Raw genomic sequence first — 19,946 nt, 5'->3', positions numbered from 1 at the left:
GTGAATCTACAGATCACTTTGATTGCAGAATCCAGAAAATGGAAATAAAACAATCCACAGATGCTGGATTTCTGAAATAACACAGAAAGTTGTGAAAACACTCAAAAGGCCAGGCTGCATCAATGAAAAGAGTATTATGTTTCAGATCAACCACCATCATATATATGAACTCGGTTCCTTTGTGTTTCCCAGCATTTTCTGCTTTTATTTTCAGAAGCCATGGACTGGTGTGGAAGCAAGCCATCCTAACCTCTAAGAGAATGAGAAATATAATAAACACCCTCTTTTTTTACAACGTAGATGCTGAAAATCTGAAATAAAATAGAAAATTCTGAGCGTGCTTGGGGAAGTAATGGATTGTTGGATAGGTTCACAATTGGAACAAGATCGTTAGTGTCAGAAATAAAACTTCTCACACATGAGTCTCTTTAAAACTGATGACACGACAAGCTTTATTTACAAGTCTGCAGAGTTGGACTCAACTGGCTTCTCACCAGTTAAGCCCCGATACACACAGTGCATTGATTTTTATGCCCTTGTTGTTTGCCCTTCCCCTTCTTATTAATACTGTTTTAATTGGTTAGTATTGCAAAAGCATTCTAAGTACAACTGCATTTTTAATTATCACGTTCGTTACGTACGCTGCGAACTCTACATACACTAAATTCTGTTTCTCACCCTTCTTATCAATCTTTTGTCTCCTGCATGTCTCTCACTATGACCATGAAAAGATATGTTTAAAAAAAACATATCCAGCTGAACTTTTTGTCCTTGGCTGCTAGTAAGCTCCCTGTCCGTTCTGGCTTCCCTTTTTATGATTAATCATCACATTTTAACTTAAGCCATTTTAACCTAAATTCTCTATCTATAACAATCCACCCCTTTCTCTCTTTAAAATGTGTGTATTATATATATATGAATGGGGATTTTAACTCGGGGAAGAGAAACGTCTCATGATAAATTAATTTCGTGCTGAAGTAAAATTCTAACGGGGTCTCCCAGTTCCCCTGGTTGCATAGCCTGTTGGACCATGGAAATCACCAGGCTGCGTAGACAGGGAATAATACAGGGCAAAACAAGTAGGAGGAATAAAATACCTCCGATGACCCACAATAAGGTACGCCACCAGGTTCCTCCAAACCATTTGTCCATCCAATTTAATTTTGCAAAAGGATGCCAGGTTTGAACCGGTACATGGGACAAAGTACGAATATTATCAGCGATTTTTCGAATGGCTTGGCCATTATCATCAATCTGTAAGCAGCAGTTAGTCAAATTAAGCTTTCCACATACACCTCCTTCTGTGGCTAGGAGATAGTCTAGGGCCAGACGGTTCTGATATATAGCAGAGCGCATTTGACCTTGCTGGGATGCAAGTAATTGCAGGGCTAGAGCTGTTTGATTTGTAACAATTTCAAGGACTGCTTGCAAGCGAATAATGCGATTTAACATATAAATAGGAGTACGATAACCCCAGGATCCATCTTGAGCCCATGTAGCGGGACCATAATATTGAATTATGCGTTCTGGAGGCCAATCATCTCCCCATTGTCCCAAATGTACCGTGCTAGAGCGGGGCTGACGGTGTAATCTATCAAAAATCTTCACTCCTAATTTATGACCGTGATCGTGGGGTAGGAGGAAAAATTCTCCAAGTGTGGAGTGGAATTTCTTATTGGAACAGTACGCTGGTGTATGCAAAACCAGAGTCCATCAGGGCATGGTGGGCCTGAGTCACCCTTCCAACCGTTAAGAGGGAAAGGAGTGGTATTTTCTGCCCAGCATTTCTCAGGAACTGAGGTATGGGAAATAAAATTACCCTCCTTTCTTCCCCAAGTGCGGTCCTGAAACAGGACCACTGTGTCTCTGCATTTCTTACATTTCACACCTGATAAAGACATAGGCAAACTAAGAAAAATCAAAGAACATAATAATAACATTGTGAATCAAGTCTTTCTGCGAAATCGCAAGGTAAGAGGTTTTTCTCCAGGACCACAAGTCCAATCTGAGTTCGTATCAGGGTCCTGAGGCGCCTCTACAGGTCCCTTAAATCTGGATGCGTGCGTCCACCCCTTCTCTCTTGTTCGTGCTGCAGCCTCTGTAGTTAAGAGAACTTGGTATGGACCTTCCCACTGGGGCTGGAGTTTTTCAGTTTTCCAGGTCTTGATGAGAATCCAGTCTCCTGGTTCCACTTTGTGTAAAGAAAAGTCTAGAGGCGTTGTTTGTGCCAATAGTCCTCTCTTTCGTAAATCTGTAAGAGAGCGTGACAGTGCCTGTAAATAGTTCCTAACAAATATATCCCCTTCCCCCAAGGTGGGACACCCCTCAACTGTACTCTAGAAGGGAAGCCCAAACATCATTTCATAAGGGGACAACCCTACATCTTTTCGTGGGGCAGTACGAATTCTCAATAAAGCCAGGGGCAGACACTTTATCCAAGGCATTTTAGTTTCCACCATTAATTTTGTAAATTGCATTTTTAGGGTTCCATTCATACGTTCAACCCTCCCTGAGCTTTGTGGATGCCAAGGGGTATGCAATTTCCAAGAGACCTGTAATGCATTACAAATCAATTGCTGGATTTTTGAACAAAAATGTGGACCCCTGTCTGAGTCTATAGAATCCATTATACCATATCTGGGGATTATCTGCTCTAGGAGGAGGCGAGCTACTGTAGAGGCTGTAGCATTTACTGTTGGGAAGGCTTCCACCCATCGGGTAAAGTGATCTATTACCACCAACAGATACTTCCATCTTTGGACTTGAGGTAACTCTGTGAAGTCGATCTGGATACTTTGAAAAGGGCGTATGGCTAATGGTTGACCTCCCATGGTCCCTGTCCTCATTACCTTCTTATTAATTTTTGTGCATAGGTGACAGTTCTGAACCTCCTGTTGGGCCAAGGTGTAGATTCCCTTACACACATATTCTCGAAGCACTGTGTCACATAAGGCTTGGGTGCCCCAGTGGCTCTGATGATGCAGGTGTTTTAAAATATTGCGAGTTATTTCTTTATTTAGAACCATTCTTCCATCTGGTGTCTTCCATGTTCCATCAGGCAGCTGGCTTGCGCCCAGCTGAGCCATGTCCTTTTCTTCCTTAGCAGTGAAAATGGGAGCCTTCTTTATGCCTTGTCTTATTGGGATTAAGGTCAGCAAACGGACTTCTTGTTGCATGGCTGCCCTTTTGGCTTCTTCATCAGCCAGTCTGTTTCCAATTGCTGTCGGGGTATCTCCCCTCTGATGGCCTGGTATGTAGACCACTGCTATTTCCTGGGGTAATGTCAAGGCTTCTAAAGTCAGAGTAATCATCTGTTCGTGTGCCAATTCCTTTCCTCTTGATGTAATTAGACCATGCTCCTTCCAGATCTTACCAAAGGTATGCACTACCCCGTATGCGTATTTGGAATCAGTGTAAATCGTTCCAGTTTTCTCTGCCAGTATTCTGAGGGCTCTCTGCAAGGCATATAGTTCACAGGACTGTGCTGACCAGCTTCCGGGTAGTCTCGTGGATTCTACTACTTTCCAAGTATTTCCTTCTATTATAGCATACCCACTTCTTCTCATTCCGTCAACACATCTGGCGGAGCCGTCAATGTAGAATTCATATCCTTCTCCCAGAGGAGTATCGCAAAGGTCTTCTCGGGTCTTGGTCTGAAGATCCGTCAACTCGACACAGTCGTGCTCCACCTCTCTCTGTTTCACTGCCGTATAAAAACTGAGCTGGGTTGCAGCTATTAATCTTTGCAAACTGTAGATCTTCTCCAACCATTAAAATGGTTTCATACTTTAATATGCGAGCATCAGTCAGCCATCGATGGGCAGTTTGTGTTAATAAAACACTCACAGAATGGGAGGTGTACACAGTCATCTTTCCTCCAAAAGTAAGTTTATGTGCTTCCTCTACCAACAGAGCAGCAGCCGCTACTCCCTGGATACACGTCGGCCATCCGCGAGACACTGGGTCCATCATTTTGGAAAGGAAAGCCACTGGGTGTCGCTGACCGCCTTTTTCCTGTGTTAAAACTCCCACAGCTGTTCCTTGGTTATGAGTGACAAATAGCTGGAAGGGCTGTTTTAAAGAGGGCAGAGTGAGTACCAGGGCTCATGTCAGGCGATGCTTCAAGTCCTCAAACCATCCCTCCTCCTCCTGGATCCATTTCAATCGATATTCATTTTCATTTGTCAGCTTTTCATACATAAACTTCACCAACGCTGAGTAGTCCTCTATCCATAACCTACAGTAACCTAAGAGTCCCAGGAATTGTCTTATTTCCTTCTTATTACGGGGTAATGGCATTCTAGTGATTCCCGCAATCCGTTCAGGGGTAATCCGTTTCTGTCCTTTACTTATCTGGTGTCCCAGATATACCACAGTTCTCTCAACGAACTGTAACTTGTTCCTGGACACCCGTAGACCCTTTTTCCCCAGATAATTCAAGAGTCTAATTGTATCTCCCCTCATTTCTTGTTCCTTGGGTCCTGATAATAGTAAATCGTCCACATACTGCATTAGTTGGGAATCATCAGATTGTGGATAGTCCGCCAGGATTTGTTCTAGCATTTGTCCAAACAGGTTCGGAGATTCAGTGAACCCTTGGGGCAATACAGTCCACCGAAGCTGTCTCCGTCTACCTGTCCATGGATTTTCCCATTCAAACGCGAACATATCTCTACTTTCCTCTTCTAATGGACACGTCCAGAAGGCATCCTTCAAGTCGATAACACTAAACCACTCATGGTCTGGGGGAATCCGACTCATAATAGTATAGGGATTAGGCACCACTGGGTGGCGGGTCTGAACAATAGCATTCAAACTTCTTAGATCCTGAACTAGGCGATAGGATCCATCTGACTTTTTCACTGGGAGTATAGGGGTGTTATAAGGTGACATGCATTCTTCTAATAGTCCGTCTCGTATTAGAGTCTCAATTACCGGCTGTAGCCCTTTTCTCCCTTCCAAAGAAATAGGATACTGACGTTTCCTTACCGGCTGATGACCTGGTATTAATGTGACATGTAAAGGTGGGATGTCCAGACCTCCTCGATTTCCCTCCTTATACCAGACTCTCTCGTCAATCTGCCGTTCATCCTCTTCCTTTAGAGCACAGAGGTGGACTCGCACTTCTCCGTCCACAGGGAGAGCACCCAAACCTAGGAGAGCCTGTAAGTCCCTTCCTAGGAGGTTAAATCCAGTCGACGGTAACAACAAGAGGTCTTGTACCCCTTCTCTTTCTTTCAGTTTCACTGTTACTTGGGGAATTATTGATACCATTCTGGGAGCCCCTTCTATCCCAGAAATTTTCAAATTACTTTTTACAGGTTCAGTCCCGATTGGCACAGTTATTACACTACTTCGTTCCGCTCCTGTGTCCACCATAAACACCACCTCTTCTCCCTTGGGACCAATTTTTAGTTTTACCAGGGGTTCCCTCTTATACTTGGTCCCCAACATTTGGAACCCCTGACCCCCCTAATCTTCTTCCATAAGTTCGAGGGCACGCAATTCCCTCTTGTATCAGGGGCATTCCCTCTTAAAGTGTCCTTCCTCATTGCAGTAATAGCACTTAACGAACCTCCGGGGTCTTCCCTCTCTTGGATATCTTGGATTGTTTAGAGGAAGGTTTTGTTTTCTTTCCCCTCTGGATTCGGCATTCATCTGTCGGATAGTCTGTACCATAACCTTTGTCGCCCTCTTTTGATCTTCTTCTTCTCTCTGCACATATACTTTTTGCACCTTTTTTAACAGGTCGCTTAGGGGTTTTTCGCTCCAGTCCTCCTCCTTTTCTAGTTTCTTTCTAATGTCCTGCCATGATTTGGAAACAAATTCAATTCGAATAAGCTGTTCACCCATTGGTGTACTAGGGTCCACGCCCGCATACTGTTGGACATTCTTTCTCACCCTCTCCAAGAAATCAGTAGGGGACTCGTCTTTCCCCTGGTGGTTCCCAAATGCCTTGGTGAAATTGTGACCCTTTGGCACAGCCTCCCGTATCCCTTTAATTGTCCACTCTCTATATTGTCTCATACTTGCCAATCCCTCGGGTGTTCATTTGTCCCACCTGGGTTCATTTAAGGGATATTTTTGTTCATGGGGTCTGGGGTCCCCAGGTAGTTCATATTCCCACATGAGGAGGGCAGCCCGTCGAATCATCTGCCTCTCCTGGGGTGAGAATAATGTTCCCATTATTGCCTGCATCTCTTCCCACGTATATGTGTTTGGTCCCAGGAATTGGTCGAGCTGTTCGGCCAGTCCTATAGGATCTTCCAATAACTTTTTCATTTCTTTCTTAAATCCCCGCACCTCTGTACTAGTTAGGGGAACATTCACATATCCCGTTCCCCCTCCCGGTCCTCCCATAGGAACTTCCCTCAGGGGATTTAGGCTTACTGAAAACTTTGATGGTCCTGGACCAGTCTGGGATCTTGTCCAGGGTCGGTTCACCGGTGGAAATTTAGGGTCTGACTCCCTTAATTCATTCTTTTTTTCCCGGCCCCTTTCGGGGCAATCAGATTCATCATCTTTCCCCTCCGGTAATGAGCTTTCCTCGGGCGCAGTAGGCACCGGGGGAATATAAGGAGGGGGAAGGTTGTCCAGAGGTTCCCACTTCTTTTCTCCCGCTACCCTCAATTTAAAACATTTTGTTAAGGATCCTGGCCAGGGAACCCAACAAAATGCATACGCTGACTCTTCTTGATTCACCTTTGGTCTCGAATTTACATATATGTTTAATGCTTGTCTAAACCAATCCTCATCAGATCCAAATTTCGGCCACCAGACCGAGGAACCTTTAATAGGTTGTTTCGACCAAAGGAGACAATATTGAACCATCTTTTTCTTGTTTTTGTCTCGATATCTTTTACTATCCCAATTTTCAAACATTCACCCCAAAGGGCTGTCAAGGGGAACTCCCAGGAATTGTCCTGAATTTTCAGACGTGCCCTTAGATTTTGATCCTCCCATTTTCCCACCTAGATCCGTTTATCGTTGCTGAGGACCCTCTCGTTCTGGACCCTACTCCCTTCTTCTCAGACGCCTCGTCGGAGGTACTGTCCCTCCTTCGGTTACCGCTGAGGTTTCCCTGGGGTCGACCCCTCTCTTCTCGGCACTTCGTCGGAGGTGCTGTCCCTCCTTCGGTTACCGCCGAGGTTTCCCTGGGGTCTATCCTAGAGTCCCACGACAGGGTCCTCACGCCACGACAAAAGCTCTATACCTGATCTATTACGTTAGGTTTTTTTTTATCCAAACAGGTGTATCCCGTTACACCTGTTACCCAATCCCCACACCACAATCGTAAGTCGTCACTTACCGGTGTCTTCTCGGGGATTGAACCGTCACCCTTCTCCTCTCCGTCTTGTCGTGTCACCTTGTCCGGATACCACTCGCTCAAGCCGCCCGAAGCGACGAGCAAGGGACTAGGAGCCGCTGAACTCAGCGGGGTGCACCACCTCCGATGTCCCTCTTCTCGCCTCCCCTCACGGCCGGAGTGTAGATCCCGGACGAGCCCCCAATTGTCAGAAATAAAACTTCTCACACATGAGTCTCTTTAAAACTGATGACACCACAAGCTTTATTTACAAGTCTGCAGAGTTGGACTCAACTGGCTTCTCACCAGTTAAGCCCCGATACATACAGTGCATTGATTTTTATACCCTTGTTGTTTGCCCTTCCCCTTCTTATTAATACTGTTTTAATTGGTTAGTATTGCAAAAGCATTCTAAGTACAACTGCATTTTTAATTATCACGTTCGTTACGTACGCTGCGAACTCTACATACACTAAATTCTGTTTCTCACCCTTCTTATCAATCTTTTGTCTCCTGCATGTCTCTCACTATGACCATGAAAAGATATGTTTAAAAAAAACATATCCAGCTGAACTTTTTGTCCTTGGCTGCTAGTAAGCTCCCTGTCCGTTCTGGCTTCCCTTTTTATGATTAATCATCACATTTTAACTTAAGCCATTTTAACCTAAATTCTCTATCTATAACAGTTAGGAATGAAATTAGGATCTCCCTATTCGGCAAAAGATAGCGAACTTCCTCTTTCCTCTGGCTGAAGAAACAGATTCCAACGGGATCGTTAGAATTTAGTGGATTAGTGTGGCTCAGGGTTTAGCGTAGCGGTTCGCGCCACGATGTTACAGCAGCAGCTACTGGCTCTGTTCGTTAGGAGTTTGTACATCCACTGAGTGGGTTTCCTCCGGGGCTCCGGTTTCCTCCCACCTTTCAAAAGTTGGGTGTAATTGGGCAGAACGAGCATGTGGGCCGAAAGGCCTGTTACCGTGCTGTATGTCTAGATTTTTTAAAAGCAAGCAAGGAATTTCCAACAAAGGCGGGTAGGTGCACAACCCCCTTAATGCGGGGGTGGGGGGGGGGGGGAGAGTCAAAAATAAATATCCCGCTCTTCTTCCCACTTCTTCTCTCTGGAGAAGAAGATCATAACAGACAGTCTCGTGGCGAATGGCTTTTATTCCTTCGCTGCGATTCTGTTGCAGGTGTAGCAAGAACCCCATTACCTGCAAATGAAGCGCCAGTGAAATTCCTCACTGTTTTTTTTTGTAAATTTGAAGTAAAACAAACAAACTGCTGAAGAAACTCAGCATCTTCGGGAAGGAAAGGCGAACGCTATCATTTGGATGAGCAGAATGGAAAAGGACGTTGAGGGCCAGAATGGTTCAGTCAGCTCTAGGTGCAAACTTAAAAACAGACAATTTCTTCAACGTGTGGGTATTAAGACAAGTGGGGAAAGGCGAGGACTAGAAATTTTTACGAGCTGTCTTGATCAAAATGAGGGGCAGACTTCACTTATAGAGCAGGAAAGAGGAAACCTGTGGAAGTGCGATCTTTCTGCAGTCGGAAAATTTGCTTCTTAAGATGAGATCAATTCCAAGCACCGTCTGTGCCTGGTGCAATAAACAGCATGGACAATAAATTGTATTTAGAAAACTATAGCACTCTCTCTCTCTCTCTCTCTCTCTCTCTCTCTCCTCCCCCCCCCCACCCCGCTTGTAGATCAGAACATTATTATTTTCAGTGATCTGGCGTCAAGATGCGACTTCCTTTTTTTACACTTCACAGGTAGAAAGAAGCCTGATGTCAAGGTTCTGATCATCCAATATTCAGTCTGTTTAACAGCTGTTTTGATGATGTTGTCTCTCCGCGCCGAGCTGTCATACTCCAGTACATCACAGACTCCCTCAGACAGAAAAATAATTGGCCGTTTTTATCCTGCATGGAGACGGAGACCCGGTGGGTATGACATTTTTCTCATGGGACTCCCGCATCCAATGCATTCGCCGCGATCATTTCTGGTGCGTGCGCGCTGGTTTGGGATCGTATTAAGTTCGAAATGTAAGATTCGTTGTCCTAAAACTGACGAATTGCGAAATCGACATTTATTGCCAAAGAAAAGCTACCGCCATCTGTTAAATGTCGCCGCCAAGTTAAATAAAGCCTGTAAAGGAATATGGGTTGGAATCGAAAGCTTTTCTGTGATCTCCGACGTATTCGGCAGGAGCTCCACCGTAGAAATGGTTCATGTGATCAGGCTGGATCACGGCAGTTGCAAAGTGCGGTGGGTCATCGTGCTGAAAGTTGACTGATCGCGCTGTAAAAGAATAAATCGTAAAAGTTTCGGCGGATGGGAAAGAAGTGGACAAAAAAGTAAAGGGATAGCGATGAACTTTCCTCTTTTCTGGTTATTCAGTTGAAAGGCAGACAGAGAGAATGAAAGCAAATAAACGAAAGATGGGGGGAAATCAGGAAATTGCACAAATGTAAGTTTCCAAGCCGAGGGCTTTGGACATTCAAACGCTTGGGAAAATCTCCACGAATTTGACTCTGGTTATCAAATGCTTCGAGGTCACCGTAAAGTCCATTTTGGCGTCCGAGAATTTCAGTTCCATTTCAACAAATGCAACCGACCAGATTCATCCGGTGGTTTCACAGCAATGGGTGAAGAAAAAGGGTTCCATTTCTGCTTCTCGTTCGTGACAATGACTTCACATTCCATATGCAAAGTGAGTTGGCCTGGTGGGGTTGTCTACCTTGAATATACAAGGTGAAAAATAAATGTCTGGCACTTTCATATAAATAAACAATGACACACAGTCTGTACGCGTTCAAATCAACCTTCCGCATTCATCCGAAGAAGCAAAATAACGAACCAAAGACAATCGTCCTACTTCGTCACGTTCAAATGCAAAACCTTAGAATTGGTTTTTCTTCGGAAAGGTCTGGGATTTTTCAAACCAACACCAATTCAATCCGCAAAGGCACTTGCAAAAATTGCAGTAAACCGGTGAAGAGCTGGCCCATTAAATATTTGAGAAAAAGGTGTGAATAAATTGGTGGAGATGATGTTTTATTTTCCTTGGCATGAGATGGATGGAACTGGTCGCTTTCTCATTCCGTTTTGTTGAGGAGAAAAGATCAAGGAATCTGTTCGTCTTCCCCTTCGGGTCTAATGGGATGAATAGATTACCAATCAGAGCCCAGGATCAGTGGAGGGAGCGGGATCTCCCAATCGCCTGGCACCGAAAGCCTTTTGACCAATTGTCATCGGCAGAAGCTCCGTGCCACGCCCACAGCGAATTTTAAACACCAATGGGCGTTTAGCTGGTGGAGGCGGGACTGTGATCACGGAGGGGGCGGGTGTGAACGTGGCGTGGGGTCAAGGGAGGCTGCAAAGCAGCTGCAAAATCTCAACTCCAACGCATTGCAGGCTGGCCGTACGATTGTGGTATGTAGCTGCAGAGCTAGAGCTATCTCTTTGCTAAGAAAAGAGATCTTGGACACTTCCTTTCGCCTATAGGTGAGGATTGATGAGAGGAGGAGGAGGTTGCACTCATGATGCAGTTAGCAGAGCGATGCTTCCCTTCTGCTGCTAGCTTGCCCAAGACTTTCTACAGCTTGTCAGTTTCCCCAGACAGCCGAAGCCCGGCGTCCTCGCACCTTGAATTCGCGGACACTGCCCGAAGTGAGTCTGTGCAGGAGAACGGCGAGCTCCCCAAGAAATTCGCCAGTGCCAATATGCTGACCGAGAACGAGAGCAACGCTTTCACCCCGGCTAAAGGCGCGGCAACGGGGGAACGGGCTAAGAACTCCCCGGCGGCGGCGGACGAGGACTTGGCAGAAGTTCGCTACAGTTTGGACGGCCTGGGAGCCGAGAGATATTTCCTGTCGCCCGTGGGCCCTCAGAACGTGAGCCCGGGACATCAGCAGCAGTCACAGCAACCACAGCAAGCCGGCTCCACTGCAAGCGCCCTGTTCCCTTACGCAGCTCAGCACCCGCCGGCGTTCCCCGTGAATGGCGCCAGCAGATACCTGGGTCATCATTCCGTGCTGTCGAACGGCGCTTACAACCCCATCTTGACCCCGGCCGGAGCCCAGGCTTTCCCTCCGTCTGCATATCCAACGTACCCAGGGTCAGGACGCTCTCAGTATGCTCACGGTTACCAGAGTGGCCCCCTGTATTCCCAGTATCAATCGAGTATCCCACACCCGACCCGAGCACAGGTGTACCTCTGCAACCGGGCGCTCTGGCTCAAATTTCACCGACACCAGACCGAGATGATCATCACCAAACAGGGCAGGTATGTCTCGAGCCTTTTCAATGAAATAAAACGTGTTCCACGATTGCGTTGGCGTTTATTCTGCCCCTTGTAGGGCATCTGGTAGGTTTTGACGTAATCTGTCTGGTGTAGTTCTGCGATGTATCCTGAATTTTACCAGCAGTTAAAGGAACGAATGCATTCGTTCAAGGCAGGGTCTTGTGGGAATTTCTGTAACGTGGACCTGGTTACGCACAGGTCTGATGATGGTGCTTCAAGTGACTACAGAACCAGGTTCTAGATAGGATGTGTTTTTATAGTCCTTATATTAAGCATGACCAAAATCATGTAACTTTACGATACAGCTTTACCCCAAATAATGGACTTGAATCCAAAGGAAGGTGCTCCATTCCAGAATGTATGTCATGATATGGTTGGTGAAACAAACGATACTGGCAACGCTCAGCCGTTCAGGCACTATCGGTGGAAAAAGAAACAGTTCACGTTTCGAGTCGAGCACCCTGACTGCCTGCCCGACACCCCAGAGGAGAAATCCTCGAGATTGTGTAGAAGTCACCTTCTGACCATTCGGCTGTACTCGAGCTTTGGAGAACAAATCGCATTTTTTCGGAGAGTTCTATATGCGTCTGTAAAAATGCAGGTTCAATTGATGCCAGCCAGCAACTGCATTTTATATCTTTTAATGGGGCTGGACCTTTCTTGTGATTGTCATTCATTGTTTCAAAAGAGAAATAAGACATGTCAGATCATACGTAGATGCAAGACTTGTTTCACCCATCTTATCATGAGTATGTGCTAACGCGGGTATAATGCCATCGCTCTTCTGAGGGAAGGAGCGATTCACATTTAAAAGGTGTGGGTCCCTGGTGTGAATTTGGATTTGAATGGCAAGTTATTTCAAAATGTAACCCTCAAGGCGTCAATACAGTGGCCTATTTCTTATTTCGGAGTGTTAGGTTGCATGAGATTTGGGAGGTTTCTCCAACTGCCACTGTAACGGGTTTTATAATATCAATCCTCGTTGGCGAATAAATTCTAGTTCGAAATTGGGTTTAGTCGTGTCAATGTTGTTGAAAATGAAAACTTTATTGTAATTTTACAAGTGGCATTTCGTGTATCCGTTTTGGGTTTAAGAATCTGCTGCACTTTCCCCGAAAAGTACTCCCAAGAAAATGGCAAATGCCACACGATAGCAAGTGTCCGAGATCAGTTATTTTCTACGCCAATCAATTAAATTAATTAGCAACAAGATTTGTTTGCGAGATGGCGACGACAGAAGAGAATATTTATGTTTTAAAACAAAACTACATCCGTGAAATATTGCGCAACGAGATTCCCCAATGCAGGTGATTCTCAAAAGTTTGATAGACATCATTGGTGAGAAATTGCAATGTGGAAGATCACGTCTTTTACTGGGTCGTGTGTCTCCCCCCCCCCCCCCCCTCTTTCTCTCTCCTTCTCTTGCCCCCCCCCCCCCTCTCTTTCTCTCTCCTTCTCTTGGATGACCTTTTGGTTACGTTCGCGTAAGGAGGAAATTCCCAACACCTTTCAATGGTTTATAATTTATATTCTCAATGACAACGTGTGACCGTGATAACTGTACCCTCTGGCTTTTATGTTAACAACTCTCTGTGATGCTATTTATTCCTGTCTCCTGTAAAGTGTTAACCTCTACTGCAGATCACTGTACATATTTGGTCAATTATTTTTTTGTGTGCTCTCCTTACAATGTGGACTGTTTTGACACTACAGTTTACAAAAATGTCGGGACATTTTACAGTTTTGACAAACCACTCCACGTCCGATCGCTTTTCAGGCATCCAATTTAAAATCATTAAATCCCGATGTTTTCTTCTGACTCCGCTCGGTTTTAATTAGCGCCTCTGCGAGTGCAATAACTTTCTCCGCATGTCAGTCGGGCTTGCTGAAATCTCCGGATATCTCGGCCAGACCTGCCACAACGACCATTTTCTGTTAGCAAGAAAGTGTGACAATATAATTACTTTAGAAATTCAAGTTGATGCTCCGCTTTCTGTTCCCAACTGACGGGGGTACAACGCTAATCGAGTGTGGTATATCCCCGATTATCATCCTTAACACAGAATGCAGTTGCAGCTTGCAGTATGTTATTTTTTACCCCAATTAAAGTTTTTTTTAAGTCACCAGCCCGTAAAATACATTTTTATTTTACCAATGGACGGTGTTACATCGCATGTGTTAATTGGTTTGAAGAAATCAGGTTAAGTTTCCAAATGCAGTACCTATTGTCTGAAACCATTTTATATTCTTGAAGTAAATTAAATGTAGAAAGAAAGACCAATAAACTGATGGAATTAATAAATTGTATTAACTACAGACGGATAATATTACAGTTTTAAAATTCAAATTTAATCAGCCTCAACCATTTCCAAGATATTTTAAAGGTCAATTGTGCAAAATAAGTTAACACATCAGTATTTAAATTTCCCAAAATATTTAAAAGTGAAGGCTGGTCCCAGTTCAGGTGCCCGTATGACACCTGATGAGTCGTCGAGCGCTTAGACGATGTTAGTGGAGCAGACGGACCTATTTAGATGCCACATTTGCCGCTCCAATCCTTATTCCAAATCTCTCATATCACATCAGGTGGAATCTGTGCACCGAGGAGCCCACCTAAAATGCTACCGGGAATGGTTTCTTTCCGTAAATTACAAAAATTATCAGAATTTGATTTAGAATTAAATCACCCCGTCGCGCTCTTCCCACGAATTTTATCTTCGATTTAAATAAATACGCGCTTAACAAGTATCGTGTTCTATAAAAGCCAAAATAGATGAGAAATTATTTCAAATATATTATTTGTACCCAATGGCTGAAAAGTCTTTTTATTGAATTTGTATCCTTCAACGTTCGGGATGTTGCACTCCTGACATAGGTTTTGACAAAAGACCTTCAACCTGAAACATTCACTGTTTTGGTTTTTCTCTAGATGCTGCTTCATCTGCTTGACTGTGTCCAGCATTTTTTGTTTTTAGTTTAGATTTCCGGCATCTATGAGTTTGTGTGTGTGTGAGAGAGAGAGAGAGATCGGGGCTTTTGCAGGGAGAGGGTTTTCCATAGATTCGGCCGCGGTTTTGGTCTGCATAATGTGCCATGCTGGAACAAACTCACTATTTTTTATTGCTTCCATTTTTTGCAGACGCATGTTCCCCTTTCTGAGTTTCAATATCTCTGCTCTGAATCCAGCTTCCCATTACAATGTGTTTGTGGAGATCGTGCTCTCCGATCCCAATCACTGGCGATTTCAAGGAGGAAAGTGGGTGACTTGCGGGAAAGCTGACAACAACATTCAAGGTACTCATTGTTCGTGAATCTTGTAACCCGCAGTTTGTTTGCTGATGAGATTGGATGAGTGAAAGACTTCACCTTCAGGGCCAGTTTATGCTCTCATCGTCAAGCTCAACGTTGTACAATTCTTCAGCTATGAATGCTTATTTCCCTACATTTCCGTTTGTTTTTGGTCTTGATACGCGTTAGTAATTCTGGGTAATACATCTTTTAGAGGGGGAAATCTATCAATTTATTACATGTAATCCCTTGATCAGTCGAATATTTCTTTGCCCATTGTTGCAGTTTTTCTTCATTTGGTAAAAAGATTTGAATTCTGCTGAGCAAGCACCTCCTAAAATAAATAAGAAATTCAAGACTGGCCGGTGTCTGTGAACAGAGAATCGCTGTTAGTAATTAACCTCGATAGTCTATCACTTTTGAATTGCCAATACCTTTTGGAAAATTCAAAACTTTAATTTTACGTCTAAGTTCAATTTTATTTATCATCTGGTTGTAACCAACAGCACAACCCGACAAAACAGCGTTCTCCTGTCCACGATGGAAAAGCAGTGTAAACAGATATACAGATAAAACGATACATTTAACAGAATGTATCGTTTATACACAGAATTACTTTAATATTCATATATGCATGTCATATCTATATTTAAATTAATATGATTAATAAACAGTAAAATCTTGGGGAGTTGTTTCTCAGCCTGGTTTTTGGCTTTTAATACTTCTGTATCTCTTCCCGAATGGAGTAGCTGGAAGATGGTGTGTGCGGGGTGGTAGTAAGGGGACATTAAAGATTTTGTGAGCCTTCTTTAAACAAACGGTCCCGATAAATCACTTCGATAGGGTGGGGGGGGGGAGGAGGGGTGGAGGGAGGAGGTGTTTAGTGACTAATTAAATCAGTGGACTCAGGAACTTGGTGCTCTCCACTCTGGAGCTATTAATATGTAGTGGAGGGTGGCATTCCCTGGTTGTGTAGTCCACAATGGTTTTCTTTGTCTTGTCCATATTGAGGCTCACCCTATTATTCTTGCACCATTTCAGATGCCTGAATAAATTGGTGGAGCAAGGGGCATCTGTCTGATCTTTCACATTCCCAATGAAGGGCTCAGGCACCAAACATCAACTGCCTTTTGCTTTCTATGGATGCTACATGACATGCTGAGATGCTCCAGCACTGTTGTGTACTGCACCAGACTCTTTTAACATCTACAGATTTTCTTGTTTACCTCCCATGATGTGAATGCTGCCTGGCCAGCTGAGTTCCTTCAGCAGCACATTGCTTGCTCAAGATTCCACAACTGGAAGATTTTGTTCCCCTCCTCTAATGGTTCAAGAATTTGGTTTGTCAAAAATTAGAAAAATATGTGCTGTAGATGATTTCAATATTCAAAATTTTATGTGTGTTAGACTCTGCACCTTTCATGTGTTGCACATTCACTGGACACACCTACATTTTGTCCATTGGAGTTTGGTCAAGTGTACTCTGTAACCCTATTTTTATAAATGTGTGAAGAGTGATTTTCCAATGTAAATCTGCAATACCCCATGGTAACTGCATGTAAGATTCCAAAAACTATTCTGTACAAATGCTGCATGCAGAATTTGAGCTGGTATCTGGACTAAACATACATTGAATAGGACCCCTTTTCAAAATTGGTTCTCCGCAACCCTGCCTCTAAAGTAGACAGCTAAGAAAAAAGTTTTGTCCAATACCTATTGATGATCTTTGACCAAGTCACTACTGGTTTATTTTACCAAAGGAAAGGTAAAATTAGCCAATGGTAGGAATAGTATTATTTTTAATGAAGTCCACAACTCTTAATCTAAACTAAAGATTCAGCATGGTAACAAGCCTGACTGGCTCACACAAATGCACCAGTTAAATCAAACCCTGTACATTTTTGAAGGGTGAAAGGAAACCAGAGCATCCAACAGAAACCATTATGGTCATGGGGAGAACAGACAAACTACACATAGTTCACTGTCAATGTAATAGCATTTTGATAATCACTACCCTAACCTTGGCAGTTGGTTCTTTAAAATTGTGTCATTGGATTGGAAAGGATCTCTTTGGGATGTGAGGGTATTCAATGATACAGTGATATATATGATAAAGGCTTGCCTTCAAAGGAATCTTCTTACCAAATAACATATGCTAGTTTTGATAAATATGTTATATAAACTGTTTCCTAGACAACTTACACAGATCAAATTAAACCAAATTAATAGATAATTAATTTCATTTAAAAAAAAATCAATTCAATAGAACAGGCATCTAGGTTTCAAATTGAAGTGGACACAAAACTTACATTCTCATGAATGAACCTTACCCATTTTCATGAAAGTGTATCTCACAATATTGTACTTTACTTTATTTCTTCCAGGTAACAGGGCTTATGTCCACCCTGAATCTCCAAATACTGGAGCTCACTGGATGAGACAAGAGATTTCCTTTGGGAAACTTAAACTGACTAACAACAAGGGTGCAACTAACAATAGTACACAGGTGAGGCAAAAAAAGGCAGGCTACATCTATTTATGATATGTTAATAATGGCCAATACAATATTGGGAATAAGAAATAATGTTTTTATTCATGCAGATGGTTGTATTGCAGTCCTTACATAAATATCAACCGCAGCTTCATATAGTGGAGGTGAATGAAGATGGTGCAGAAGATATCAGTGACTCTTCAAAAACTCAAACTTACACCTTCCCTGAAACGCAATTCATTGCAGTGACTGCCTACCAGAACACTGATGTAAGTGTAATTTACTGCATTTCCAAACTGATGATGGTAACATAATTTACAGCTTTCTTTCCTTTCATTAGATCACACAGCTCAAAATTGATCACAATCCATTTGCCAAAGGGTTTAGAGATAACTATGATTCGTAAGTAGATGCTTTCAGTATAAGAACTTTGAATTAAGGTAATTATACCCTTTAATATCTTGCTATATTACAGTCATTTCATCAATGTTCTGTTCCATTCTTTTAACTCCTCAGTATGTTCACTGCTGCAGAGAATGATCGATTAACCCCATCACCCACAGATTCTCCTCGGTCCCATCAAATAGTACCTGGAGCCCGCTATGCCATGCAGCCTTTCTTCCAAGATCAATTTGCCAACAACATACCATCAGCCCGGTTCTACAATGGAGAACGAACAGTCCCACAAACGAGTGGCATCCTGTCTCCTCAACAAACTGAGGAATCATGCAACCCACCTCAGAGATGGGTTGTCACTTCAGTGCAACAGCCTGGGACTAACAGGTTGGACTTTACTTCTTATGATGCAGATTATGCAACAAATGCTCTGCTTCCCTATGGCCTCAAACCTTTGCCCATACAGTCTGCTCATTCTCTAAGCTACTATCCTGACCCAACATTTGCTTGGGGCACCAGGAGTTCCCAGTACCAGAGAAAAATAACCTCTGGGTTAACATGGTCATCTAGAACAAGCCCTTCTGCTTTCCCAGAAGACCAAGTGTTGTCTACTGAGGAAAAGTCAAGAGAAGAAGCCAACTCACCATGGATTGAAACCCCATCATCCATCAAATCCATGGATTCTGACTCAGGACTCTATGAAAATGCCTGCAAAAGAAGGAGGATCTCAGCTGGCAACTCCAGCACTGAAAGCTCCCCAACAATTAAATGTGAGACAATTGCTCCTAAAGAATATAGCAAAGATGGTACAAAATCAATGGGCTATTATACTTTCTACACCAGCCCTTAGAAGTATTCCTGTGGTTTGTATGTACATATCCAATCCATTTGCCAAATGTCAAGATGGTCTTGTGTGTGCCAAAAAGATTGAAGTTTCCTTCCATCTTTAGGAACAGACTTTGTACAGTGCAATCAAATTTTTAAGAAGGTGCCAAAGCTTTCTGATGCTGTAAGCAACAAGATGGACATATTCTAGCGAATCGTGTTCTCAACATTACATCTCATAATATAGAGTATTCATTTTAGAAGGAATTTATTTGGGAGGGATGGAACTTAAATTCCTGATTGACTTTTATCATGTGATTTTAATTTATTTGCTGTACAGTCCTGTTCTGTATTGTCCATTGTAGAATAGGTACAGTGTAATGTAAAAGAAATGAGCAGTGTTAGTTCAGTTAATAAGATCCAGTCTATCAACGTGTACAGATTAAGCAAAAACAGTTCATTTCAAGCATTACTTTTTTTTTCAAAAGCAATAAAATAAAACTGGATTTCAACATTCCAAAGGGTGCTGTGAGTAGGGAACTATATACCTGTATAGTCTTGATAAATGCATAACTAATGCACTTAATTTTAGCCACTTCCTATGTATTAGAATTGTGTAAAAACTTATTGCCAGATTAGTTATGTTGATTCAGCCTTCAGGTGGCCATTTGATTGTAATTTTGGAAATTAAAATCTCATATAAATTAAGTTCTTCAGAAGCTGCTGTGATTTAAAGTGTCATTACCTTTGGAACAAATATTTTTTTTAAAAAAGCATGTTTCCTATTATCACCTTTGTACAATATCCTGCATATGTGTGCCATTGAGACAGGGGTAAAACTTGACTTGCACTGTCTCCAAATCCACTTTGCTGCGCAATAAGTAGGTTTGATCTGAGATTGCTGCTGTTTGTAAAATAAACTAACGATTCCTGCAGCAGAAATAATGAAATTCTATTAATCAGAATGCATGTAAATGTTGAGATTTCTCAACACTAAAATGTGTGACGTCATTTACACCTTGTACATTCTAAAAATCATACAAGGAATAACAGAAAATTTCCTAATATTTTAATAATTACCACGATTATACCAGAGAAATCCCACGAGAACGCACTGTAAAGCTGTTAAGTATTTGACTACTGGTCGTTTACACGGATGGAGTCAAGATGCATAATCTCAATAACTAGGCACGTAGATATTTATTTATATCGTTTCAACAATATAACCTGCCTTATCGTTGCTGGGAATGAATGAAAAGTTAGTTCAATTTTTGTCCTTTTGCAATATCACCATTTGTCCTGCATTTTATCAGTTATAATTTCCATCATCACC

General features: G+C 42.9%; 1 protein-coding gene and 1 long non-coding RNA gene across 2 annotated transcripts; one reads left to right on the top strand and one right to left on the bottom strand.

Annotated features, from left to right (window-relative positions):
- Nucleotides 1-425: 425 nt before the first annotated feature.
- LOC138751581 (uncharacterized) lies at nucleotides 426-8,972 on the bottom strand. The gene is made up of 2 exons (XR_011350062.1): nucleotides 7,310-8,972; nucleotides 426-2,251 (listed from the first exon to the last, which is right to left on the bottom strand). It is a non-coding gene; the product is annotated as an uncharacterized lncRNA (long non-coding RNA).
- Nucleotides 8,973-10,677: 1,705 nt separating this feature from the next.
- On the top strand, nucleotides 10,678-19,321 carry eomesb (eomesodermin homolog b). Its single transcript, XM_069914027.1, has 6 exons — nucleotides 10,678-11,595; nucleotides 14,753-14,907; nucleotides 17,286-17,407; nucleotides 17,503-17,661; nucleotides 17,733-17,794; nucleotides 17,909-19,321. Exons 1-6 carry the CDS (start codon nucleotides 10,850-10,852, stop codon nucleotides 18,636-18,638), a joined length of 1,974 nt encoding a protein of 657 aa, XP_069770128.1. The 5' UTR covers nucleotides 10,678-10,849; the 3' UTR covers nucleotides 18,639-19,321.
- The last annotated feature ends 625 nt before the right edge of the window (nucleotides 19,322-19,946 follow it).

Source organism: Narcine bancroftii, chromosome 1, assembly GCF_036971445.1.
Source record: "Narcine bancroftii isolate sNarBan1 chromosome 1, sNarBan1.hap1, whole genome shotgun sequence".
NCBI classification, from domain to species: domain Eukaryota; kingdom Metazoa; phylum Chordata; class Chondrichthyes; order Torpediniformes; family Narcinidae; genus Narcine; species Narcine bancroftii.
The sequence above is the reverse complement of the archived record's forward strand: the minus strand, read 5'-3'. Positions and strand labels throughout refer to the sequence as shown.